The sequence below is a fragment of the Carassius carassius genome, chromosome 19 (assembly GCF_963082965.1).
Source record: "Carassius carassius chromosome 19, fCarCar2.1, whole genome shotgun sequence".
Taxonomy (NCBI): Eukaryota; Metazoa; Chordata; class Actinopteri; order Cypriniformes; family Cyprinidae; genus Carassius; species Carassius carassius.
This window is the reverse complement of record NC_081773.1, coordinates 19,915,458-19,927,903: the sequence shown is the minus strand read 5'-3', so window position 1 is coordinate 19,927,903 and position 12,446 is coordinate 19,915,458. Positions and strand designations below refer to the sequence as shown.

Below are 12,446 nucleotides of genomic sequence, written 5' to 3'. Positions count from 1 at the left end.
ACAAACCCGATTCCAAAAAAGTTGGGACACTGTACAAATTGTGAAAATGAATGGAATAATTTACAAATCTCATAAAATTATATTTTATTCACAATAGAATATAGATAACATATCAAATGTTGAGAGTGGGACATTTTGAAATGTCATGCCAAATATTGGCTCATTTTGGATTTCATGAGAGCTACACATTCCAAAAAAGCCATAAAAGTTAAATGTACATATAAGGAACAGCTGGAGGACCAATTTGCAACTTATTAGGTCAATTGGCAACATGATTGGGTATAAAAAGAGCCTCTCAGAGTGGCAGTGTCTTTTAGAAGTCAAGATGGGCAGAGGATCACCAATTCCCCCAGTGCTGCGGCGAAAAATAGTGGAGCAATATCAAAAAGGAGTTTCTCAGAGAAAATTTGCAAAGAGTTTGAAGTTATCATCATCTACAGTACAGTGCATAGCGGGTTGCGGGGGATTGCGGGGCGGGTTGGGGCAGGTCACTAAAAACAAAATAAAAAAAAATCCTTTTATGTTGCATGGAATTTAGTGGTGGAAATTTGGATTCTTTTAAGAGATTCGTTGATTTTCTGTTCGTTCACCAAAATGATTCGTTCACTGATTCGTTCAGGGACCATTTCTTCATATTACACAAATACGCCAGCAGTTGGTGAAAAAGAGTGTCTTATGTGTTATGTCTTAAGTCAACGAACGTATTTACTTGTGACAAAACTGATTTGGCTTTACTAAGGTGTGTGCTTGATCGCATTAAATAAATAGTCTAAATAAATTGTTCAGATTAACAAAGCACAAGGTTTAATCGGGTTATGTGCACCTATAACTGCGCTTAACTGCTGATTGCTAAACGAGATTTACATGCTTGGACGACTGACCCTGCATACTCTCATTCATTTCATTCACGAACGAGATTTATCAGTTCATTCAACTCGTTCACGAACGAGAAGATCGTATTCATAAACGAGTATATCGTATTCGCTCACGCGCTGCTGTGGGAGGAACTTCAGTGAATGAGAAATATGAGTCTTTTACTGTCTATGGTCAGTGGATTACGTGAACGAGAACGATTTGTTCACCTAAAAGATTTGTTCACGAACGAACCATCATAGTGCAATTACCTATAGCCTATATTAAATATCTGATATATATATTTTCAGATTTTATTAGGTTCTTTGATAAGGTTACAATACAAAGGTCTAAGTAGCAACGTAACTTCCGTGATGTCCCCGATGCGCACGACGGGTTGGGGTGGGTCAAGAAATGTTATTTTATTTGCGGGGCAGGCTGGGGCGGGTCAAATAATTTCAGAAAAGCGGGACCTTTGGGTTGGAAAAAACCCCGACCCGTGCATCACTAGTGCATAAGGGTCAAGGCCGGAAAACCATACTGGATGCCCGTGATCTTCGGGCCCTTAGACCGCACTGCATCATGTACAGGAATGCTACTGTGATGGAAATCACAACATGGGCTCAAGGATACTTCCAGAAAACATTGTCGGTGAACACAATCCACCATGCCATTTGCCGTTTCCGGCTAAAAAGAAGCCATATCTAAACATGATCCAGGAGCACAGGTGTTTTCTCTGGGTCAAGGCTCATTTAAAATAGACTGTGGCAAAGTAGAAAACTGTTTTGTGGTCAGATGAATCAAAATTTGAAGTAAAATTTGAAGGAAAATTTGAAGGAAAATTTGAAGGAAAACTGGGACACCATGTCATCCGGACTAAAGAGGACATGGACAACCCAAGTTGTTATCAGCGCTCAATTCAGACGCCTGCATCTCTTGCATCATCACCAAAATTACCCGCAACAATTGTACCAGGAATTTTTTTCCCCAGGAACTATTTTCCCCCCAGAGCTGTTGCTTTTGTGTTTCCACCGCGGTCTAAAGTACCGGGAAGATTAGGCAAATAGACTGGTGACGTACAGTAGGTCTGCGTCCATTTCTCAATACAAAGTATGCATATTTTGGACTTGCATCCTCAGTAGTTAGGACTTTGCGCATTCAACTCGGGAGTGTGATGTCGGCGACGATGCAAATCCTGTAATTCTGCAAACAGCAGCGTACTTGATAACATCCGTCAGCTCGCCTTGGCTACTGCAATTTTCCTCACTGTATATTTACAATAAAACGAAATAAGATATCAAATACCACTGCCTCCTTTCATTTTTCATTTAAACATAATAATAGCTGCACAAACGTACTTAGTTCAGGGAAATGTGTATATTTACAGCCGTTACAATGAAAAATATTAAATAAATTGCTTCTTTTTATTTTCATTTTAACATATAGATAAACTGAATACAGACAAAAGATTACCTGTTAGATTTACCCCGCGGCTGAATTATATTTTATGTTTAACCACTAAAGAGACATCAGAGCCAGCGGCACAAACCAGAAGTTCTAGCCGAGGTGAGGCTGCTTCTCGTGGAGCTCACCGTCTCCGAAATCGGTGAAACACATTTTTAAATGTGTTAACGCTGTCTTTAAACAAACCGCAGAATTGAGTTTTAAACAACTACATTCTCGCCTGAAATACTTTTAAAATTACATTTCATGACACAATAACAGATATATTTGGAAAATGATCCGAATAAATGGTGGTTGAAATCACAATGCTGCGTAAACTCAACCAATCAGCATGTTTGGTTGTCCCGCCCCCCAAAGTACCGGAACTTTGAAAAAGTACTACCTCACGAGCAGGGACTTTCTGAGGGGCATTTTTTTTTACCCGGAACTTTATTTAGTTCCTGGTTCCTGCGGTGGAAACACACCGATTACCAGCCCAAAGTCCCCAGTTCCTGGGTAAAGTTCCTGCAGTGGAAATGCGGCTGATGGTAAGGGGTTGCATGAGTGCATGTGGCATGGGCAGCTGGAAAGGCACCATTAATGCTGAAAGGTATATCCAAGTTCTAGAACAACATATGCTCCCATCCAGACTTTGTCTCTTTCAGGGATGACCTTGCATTTTCCAACATGACAATGCCAGACCACATACTGCATCAATAACAACATCATGGCTGCGTAGAAGAAGGATCCGGGTACTGAAATGGCCAGCCTGCAGTCCAGATCTTTCACCCATAGAAAACATTTGTCGTATCATAAAAAGGAAGATGCGACAAAAAAAGACCTAAGACAGTTGAGCAACTAGAAGCCTGTATTAGACAAGAATGGGACAACATTCCTATTCTTAAACTTGATCAACTTGTCTCCTTAATCCCCAGATGTTTGCAGACTGTTATAAAAAGAAGAGGGGATGCCACTCAGTGGTAAACATGGTCTTGTACCAACTTTTTTTAGATGTGTTGATGCCATTAAATTTAAAATCAACTTATTTTTTCCCTTAAAATTATAAATTGTCTGAGTTCACAATTTTTATATGTCATCTATGTTGTATTCTGAATAAAATATTGAAATTTGAAACTTCCACATCACAGGATGGTTCAAAAGTGGTATTATTACAGCCTAAACCTCATTCCAGACCATACATGGTGTCTCTCCAGTATAGAAGACAACATACATGTGGAGGGATCTGATTAGAGATGATTATGTGCTGACTTTAGGTCACTGTTTGGAGTGAGTATGTGCATGCATATATGCTTACACTATTACATGTTCCAAAATATATGAATATATTTTTTCAGCAATGCCAAAGAACAACCATTTTGGGTTTTCCAAATTAAGAATCTTTAAGTAATCAGGTGTAAAATAACAATATTTAGTGTGAAGAACATTTAAATAATCTGAATAACTTTTTTTCACTATAAAGAACCTTTTTTGCAATGGAAATATTTTTTGAATGTTAAAGGTTCTTCCTACAAATAAAAAAGTTTTTAGTCTTTGTAACAATGTACTGTCATAATCCTCTACAGTGATCACCACTAAAATAACTTTGATATTAAATGTTTTCACAGTCAGACCTCCAATTACTTAGAAGTTGTTCTAGGAGCTCATGATATTAGTCAGAACGAGGACAGCCAGCAGATTATTCAAGTAGACAAGCATATCAGACACCCTAAGTATGAGAACGATAACAGGACCTATGATATCATGTTACTAAAGGTATTATTGGTGCTCAAATTGGGTGGATCTTGTTTGTTTGTTTTTAGAAAACTCATAGAGGTTTTCACTCACTAATATGTTACAGCTGAAGACCAAAGCTATGCGTAATGAGTTTGTGGATGTTTTTGAGCTACCTAAGAACAATGAGAATATTCCTGCTCATGTGGAATGCTCCATTGCTGGCTGGGGGATGAAAAAACCCGGAGGAAGAGCATCAGATGTTCTGCGGGAAGTCTGCCTCAAACTGCGGTTCAGCTTTGAGTGTAAAAACAAATGGAAACAACATTTCAACTCTGAGAAAATTATCTGTAGTGTCTTGGATGGGGAAAAGGCGTTCTGTCAGGTATTGCAACATCACTTTTGATAAATATATATAAAAAATTTTACATCATCTAATATTTCACATAGAGACAGACTACATTTTAAGTCTTTTGTTTGTTTCTTTAGGGTGATTCTGGCTGTCCTCTTCTTTGTGACTCTGAACTTAAAGGAATGGCTGCGTACACATATCCTAATGACATACAAGAAATACCCTGAAGTCTATATAAAAATATCTGCCTTCCTTTTGTGGATTAAAAAAAACTCATGCAGGTAAATGATCTATCATGTATAATTGTGGAGCCTTAAAAGTTATTTTACACATTTTTGGCTACTCCCTGCTGCCATTTCCATGGAAAGTCATACAAATGGTTAAGAATAATTTCTTTAACATTTTGTCTGTATTGCTTCCAATGCTGTGTTCAGGAAGAAAAACTGGGGCCAATAAGGCCCTCTATGATATAGCCTACTTATTGGACTAACCTTCTTAAATTGCATATGAATAAACAAAAAGACAAAGTGCAAAACAAACAAACAAACAAACAAAAAGAATCAGATTTATCAAGCAAAATCTTGTACAATCCTAAAATAAAAATAAAATCAGCTTTAGAACTTTGGTTCACAGGAAGCTATTGAACATTATTAATTCTTATGTTAAAAGGTATTATCATACTATTACACATAAAATGTTATGAAATGGCAAAAATACTACCAGGTGACTGCAAAAATGAAGATGTCCATCTCTCTCTCTGGGGCCCCCACACACACATGGTTACACTTTTATGTTTGCCCCAAGCAATGTCCAGTCATTGGCTGCAAATACAATACTGTGTACGTTGATCAGTCTGTATTTGATCTGTACAGGACACCAAAACTTCAACCCAACTATTATTATTATTTTTTTGGATAAACATTAGATTTTGAATTAAGGTATATTTTAAAGTACTATTTTATTTATTTTCTGATAACCTGATAGCTGAGAATAGTATTTCATTACTCTTTGTTCCTTTGACGTAGCTATTTGTTGGATAATGGCAACTTGTTATTTTACACATATGTGTGGTTTGAGGTAAGATTGGGAGGAGTTACACCTAGTGAGGGTAGAAAGTGGGTTTAAGTAGTATTTTTGAAGTATATTCAGTTACTGCTTAAACGCAGGCTGTTGCACCATGGTTCTGTATTCTTTTCTTCTTCTCCTTGGTATCTCTTTGGCTGGTAAGATATCACTCATTCATTTCTTTACCTGAATTTATATTGTGACACTGTGTGATAATTGTAGCAAAATGCAATGTGAATATCGAAATGCATTCTGAGCCAAATGTGCAGCAAAATGGTGATTTAAATGTCTTTTATTTTTCTTAAATGCATTGACACTTACACTTAAGAGGTTTGAATTGCATTTTCATTAAAAACCCTGCAATCAGTGTAGACCAGTCAACTTGGATTTGAAAATGCATTCCAAGCCGATCACGCCGCCGACCTGTCAGTCATTATATCAAGGCTGGGCTCGGCAACAAGACGCACAATAGATCAATATCCCTCAATAACCTGCCTCAACATCTCTCACTGTTTTACACTCTGATTGATGCACATAAGCAAACAGACAGTGCAATTCTACACGTATTTACTTGCCACCTTAAACCATGGCCACATAGAACGTGACAGTTGTAACTTATAATGGATTCAATACTGTTGTTTGTCACAATGCCCACGTCCGGTCTAGACATGGTGTTGCCTTCCTCTCTGCAGATCCCTCAGTCTGTGTTATGAGAACTGTTACCAGTTCTGGTTGACCTGATTAATGCAGTCTAACAATACTTCAATGGATTTGAATAATAGAAATGTGCTAGTGTGTTATGTGAAAGTGAAGTTAAAGAGATGGGTCTTTAATTATGTCCCTTCTTCATTCAGTGCCTAATTAAATAATATGAGAATTACTCATCTTTTTTATTGCAGGTGGGATGGAGAGTGGTATTATTGGAGGAAAAGAGGCTAAACGTAGTTCCAGGCCATACATGGCATCTATTCAAAATAATACATATCACACATGTGGAGGGATGCTGATCAGAGAGGATTATGTTCTGACAGCGGCCCACTGTCTGAAGTGAGTATGCCTCTGGCTTCATTATTATTATGATTATTATTTAGTTATTTAAATACTTTACAACTAAAAAACATAACTACACACTTTTTATTTATTATTTCCACAGTCTCGATGTTAACTCAGATCTGGACAACATTGAGGTTGTTCTGGGAGCTCACAGCATCAACAAGGTGGAGAAGAACCAACAGAGAATCCCAGTGATGGAATACATCAAACATCCTTTGTATAAAAAGAACAACAAGCAGGACTTAAGCTATGATATCATGTTACTAAAGGTATTTTTAGCTTCACCTGCTATAATTCTATATTTTGCGCTTTGTCTGCTCTCTAGAAATTATTTAATGTTATTTGCAGCTGAAGAACAAAGCCAAGCTGAATAAATTTGTGAAAGTTATACATCTTCCTAAGAAAAATAGAAAAACACCAGCTAATGTTAAATGCTCCATTGCTGGTTGGGGGTTAAAATCCCCAAAAGGAAACGAGGCATCAGATGTGATGCTGGAAGTCAAGCTTAAACTGGAGGAGAACTCAAAATGTGAAGAAATGTGGCAGCATTACTTCAACCCTGAGATAATGATCTGCGGTGTTTCAGATGGAAAACATGCTTTTTGTAAGGTATTATATTATATTATATTATATTATATTATATTATATTATATTATATTATATTATATTATATTATATTATATTATATTATATTATATTATATTATATTATATTATATTATATTATATTATATTATATTTAGAACTGGCAAGTTAACGCATTATTGTCACGTTAACGCATTAATTGATAAACACTGACAATTAATTTATCATGCATTAAAGCAGTTTTTAATTATTATGAAAGTCCATAGCTCATTGGCTCTGAATACACATACAGGCAAACCATGGGTCACAGGAGGGGTAGAATATTGATCAGTACTGGCTTAGGATGGGTGTCATCACGCGTCTCAATCAATGAGAGCATTTTGGGTGGGCCTAAGACTGCAGCAGCACTCTCATGAAGTGTTTACGTAGGTACGTAGCCTATCATAAGTTGTCAGAGGGAGTATATGTGTATTCAGAGCCAGTGAGCAACCGACTTAATAATAAAAAATGGATTAATTCGGGATAAAAATAATGTGGGATAAGATTGTCGACGTTAATCAATCAATGCATTCATGCAATAATTTTTGGTTGCCCAGCCCTAATATATTATATTATATTATATTATATTATATTATATTATATTATATTATATTATATTATATTATATTATATTATATTATATTATATTATATTATATTATATTATATTATATTATATTATATTATATTATATTATATTATATTATATTATATTATTATATTATATTATATTATATTATTATATTATATTATATTATATTATATATTATAACTGTATTTCTTTCCTTCTTATTCACTAGGGGGATTCAGGAAGTCCTCTTATCTGCAAAACTATACCACAAGGACTTGCTTCATATACCTTTGGTAACTGTACAAATACAGCATATCCTCAAGTTTATACAAAAATCTCATATTTTCTCCCTTGGATTAAAAAGATCATTGGCTAAATTACAATCAATAAATAAATTAAATGAATAAATAAATTTGATCAATCAATAAATACATTTGGATCTTATATTAAAGGTGATTTTGTTTTCACTTTCAGACTTTTTTTAATCTGCGTCAGCTAATTGCTTGTTCCTGCTGCAGTAGTCAAAATATCAATTTAGACAGTTTGAGATTATTAATTAACAGGTGATTACTCTTAAATTATGTAAAGTATTAATTAATTGAAACCCATAGAAATACAATTCACTGCAGTATTTGTTAAAACATTAGAGGGCCGAATGTAGATCACAAATGAAACATTAATTCATAAATAAATATTATTTATAATATTTTGTTATTTAGGGTCCATATATGTGCCATCATAGCTGCAAGGGCCAGCCAGATAGGAGATTCAGTTCAACAGTGTAAACACGTAGCTTGATTACAGTTTTACATACTTCACACTTTCACACTTTTTGCTTTTAAATTGGTTTTTAAACTTGTTTTAAATAATGATTTGATACTTATCAAATTAGTCTATTCCTGCAAAAACTTCTTGTTACTCATGTAATTTAATAGTGACCTTGTGAAATGAAGCCTGGGGTTGACAATTTAATAACATAAAATAAAATAAAAATCACTGTTTGTTATAAAGAATCTTACAAAATATGTTTCGGATTTGAGAAAATTACATGAGCTACATTATTGTCCTTTGTAAAACAGATGAAACATTTCCAGCTAATGTGACTGTTGCTCACTAAATAACAAGGAGAAAGTGCATCAAGGTTGCTGCAGGAAATCGCTCTCTATTTGCTGCTCCTCTCAGAATGTAGAATCATGTAGCAGTAAAACTTCAGTTCAGAAATATACATCTGGTTACAGAATTATTGGCACCACTGGACTTCGGAAAAGTGGAAACATGTTCTGTGAAGTGAGACATCATGCTTCTCTCTTGGGCAGTCAGTTACCTGGAGTTATGCCATATATATATATATATATATATATATATATATACACTGTAAAAAGAATACTGTGAAATTTGCAGTAACTTGCTGGGAGCAATTAGCAAGTAAGTTGCTGTAGTTCATTTCACAGTATGCATACTGTAAACTTAATTGCAGTAACTTTAAAAATACTGTAAACTGAAAAAAATACTATTACTGTTTTTACAGTAATAATCACAGTACTGTGTTTCATCATCTCACATATTTTACTACTGTAATAAGGTTTACTGCATTAATTTTGTGTACTGTAAAATGAAGACAGTTTTTGCCACAAAAATGCCATTTATTGACAACTTTTCACACTTTTAATTTCCAAATTCATAAAATAAAAATTTTTTGGGTACCCAAATGCTGGTCAAAGAAGAGCACGTCCTTTCCCCTAAACTGACGCAGCAGTGGTTTTAAAGGAGGACGCTGCACTGGATGATGCAGAAGATGTCACATACTGTGGACGTAATCACACTGTTGTTGCATCAAAATGTGAAGTAAACAGGCAGGAGACAACAGAAACATTTGTTTTCTAAAAATAGTTGACATAAAATCTCAAAAGAAAAAGAATTTACTCTTAGTAAAAAAAAAAAAAAAAACTACAACTGATAACTGATAACATGAAATTATGAAGTTCACTTGCCTTAAACTATCTTTCTCTCTTCCAAAGAAGCTGTGAAAATCACCTCCTCCTCACACAAGCAGACTTCTGTGTCCTTAACTCCAAAGTTAGTTTGAGTTCTGCAAAGAGGGACATCAATGGTTTCAATAAAATATGAACATATAATCACACTGTTATTGCATCAAAATGTGAAGTAAACAGGGAGGACACAAAAGAAACATTAATTTTCTTAAAAAAAAATAACTCACATCAGTCTCAAAAGAATGTTATCTTGTCTCTGGATTTCAACATCTACAAAAACAAACATTATTTTAGTCTTAGTAAAAAATTAAATATAAATTTATAAATATAAATATAAAAAAGTAAAGATAAATTGATAGAATTCTGAAGTTTACTCGCCTTAAACCCGTCTGTCCCTCTCTTCTGAAGAACACCTCCTCCTCCTCACACAGTCTGTGACTCCTCACACAAACAGCTTCTGTGTCTTAAAGGGTTAGTTCACCGAAAAATGAAAATTATGTCATTAATAACTCACTCTCATGTCGTTCGAGAAGAAACAGCCGAGCAACAGAGAAGGACAGCAGCTTGTAAGTGTTTTGTCTTGTTTTCTCATTAGACTACTGTGTGATCGTCATTGCTAGGAACATTTTTGGTTTAAATTGTGTGTCTTACCCTGGTAAATACGTGCTGAAAGTGGCGCTTGGTTTTTTATCGCGGGACTGCCCAGTTTCGATCTGCTAAATAGTGAGGCGTGGCCAGCTGACTTCAATCACAGGTAATCAGGCAAATACAAAAGCGGTAGGTTTCACCACGGCACGGTCGCGGCAGCCCTCGTGTGAATCCTCCTTGTGTGAAGACCAACGAGGGTAAAGACCATCGACTCTACCTGCGCGACTCCACCGAGCAAGGACACCGACAGGGCACTTGAGTAATGCTTTTCTTCTCTTTCTTTACTTTTTGTATAACTTGTTCTCAAATACTTATTTCTTACACTTGTAGTCACTATGTGCTTTCAGATCTCTACTATCACTACTAACACTCTAAGAGCACGTTGAGTACATCGCAGGAAGGCCTGTATGACAAACCTACGGCCTGTCCCTCTGACCTTTGTTAACTGCAGACTGGCAGTTCCAGAGACCAACTGGAATAGAGAGCGTAGTACGCTCTACGCTATGCCAGTCTGCAGTTAACAAAGCAGACTTCCTTTCTTCTATTGCTACTCATTCCGGTCTCAACCTCATGGCACTGACTGAGATTTTGATCAAACCTGAAGACACTGCCACCCCCACAGCCCTCTCCACTATTTTAACTTGTTCCCACACTCCTCCTACCACTGGGAGGGGTGGAGGTACTGGTCTCCTTATATCAAAAGAATGGAAATTTGATCTTCAGCCATCACCTACAGGTAATGGTTCATTTGAATCACATGCCATTTCTGTAACCCACCCTGTTAAAATCCACTTTGTGGTCATTTATCGTCCCCCAGGTCAATTGGGAAACTTCTTGGAGGAGTTGGATGTGCTGCTATCAAACTTTCCTGAAGATGGTACTCCTCTGGTACTGCTTGGTGACTTCAACATCCACCTAGATAAACCCCAGGCTGCTGACTTCAAAACTTTGCTCACCTCATTTGATCTCAAGCGAGTGTCTACAACAGCGACTCAAAAATCAGGCAACCAACTGGACCTCATCTACACTCGCTGTTGCTCTATGGACAACTCTTCAGTTGCTCCACTGCACACTTCAGACCACTTCCTCATTACTGCTAACCTAGCACTTACTCCTGAGGCGGCTCACACTCCAACGCAGGTCACCTTTCCACGGAACCTACACTCACACTCTCCATCTTCTGTGGTTTCATCTTCACTTCCTGCACTCTCTCAGTTTTCAGCTCTGGAAACGAACAGCGCTACGGACACTCTTTGCTCCACTTTAACATCTTGCTTGGACAACTTTTGCCCACTGTTGTCCAGACCAGCACGCACCACCCCATCTGCCCCCTGTCTGTTCGAGGTTCTCCGTGAACATCGCTCTAAACTCAGGGCTGCAGAGAGGAAATGGCAGGAATCAAGAAACTCTACCGACCTCAGTGTGTATCAGTCTCTCCTCTCTTCCTTCTCTGCAAATGTCTTCACGGCTAAAACATCCTACTACCACAACAAAATGAACAGCTGTTGTGACGCTCGGACACTCTTCAAGACTTTCTCTTCTCTCCTTAATCCGCCGCCACCACCTCCTCCATCGACTCTTACAGCGGACGACTTTGCAGTTTTCTTCACAAATAAAACAAGAACCATCATTGACCAATTCTCCACACCGCAGACTGAGGACAACTTCACAATGACCGATGCACACTCTTTCTCCTCCTTCTCCCCACTCTCAGAGATGGATGTTTCCAAACTTCTCCTGTCCAATCATCCTACTACTTGTCCACTTGATCCGATTCCCACTCACCTCCTTCAAGCGATCTCTTCTTCAGTCATACCTTCGCTTACTCATGTTATCAACTCCTCTCAAACAAGAAAAAAATATTTTATTAAATATTTTAATATTGATAAATAAGGTAACACCAATGACAAATAATGGTACATGTGGTCTTGAAATAAATTAATTGCACAAAAAAGTTATGTTTCTGTAGAATGACCCATTAACAAATGCTATATTAATATAATATAATGCTATATTATATTAATCAATAGCTGCTCGCATAAAATTCAAGGCATTGATGTTTGCCTACAAAACTACTACTGGCTCTGCACCCATTTACCTAAATTTATTGCTTTAGAC

General features: G+C 36.7%; 1 protein-coding gene and 1 pseudogene across 1 annotated transcript; both read left to right on the top strand.

The window, feature by feature from the left end:
* The first annotated feature begins 2,831 nt into the window (after positions 1–2,831).
* LOC132095664 (granzyme B(G,H)-like) lies at positions 2,832–4,834 on the top strand (annotated as a pseudogene).
* A 659-nt stretch (positions 4,835–5,493) lies between these two features.
* Positions 5,494–8,118, top strand: LOC132094750 (granzyme B-like). The gene is made up of 5 exons (XM_059499396.1): positions 5,494–5,601; positions 6,343–6,490; positions 6,597–6,765; positions 6,845–7,105; positions 7,919–8,118. The coding sequence occupies exons 1-5, from the start codon at positions 5,556–5,558 to the stop codon at positions 8,063–8,065; spliced, it is 771 nt and encodes a 256-aa protein (XP_059355379.1). The 5' UTR covers positions 5,494–5,555; the 3' UTR covers positions 8,066–8,118.
* Positions 8,119–12,446: the final 4,328 nt, after the last annotated feature.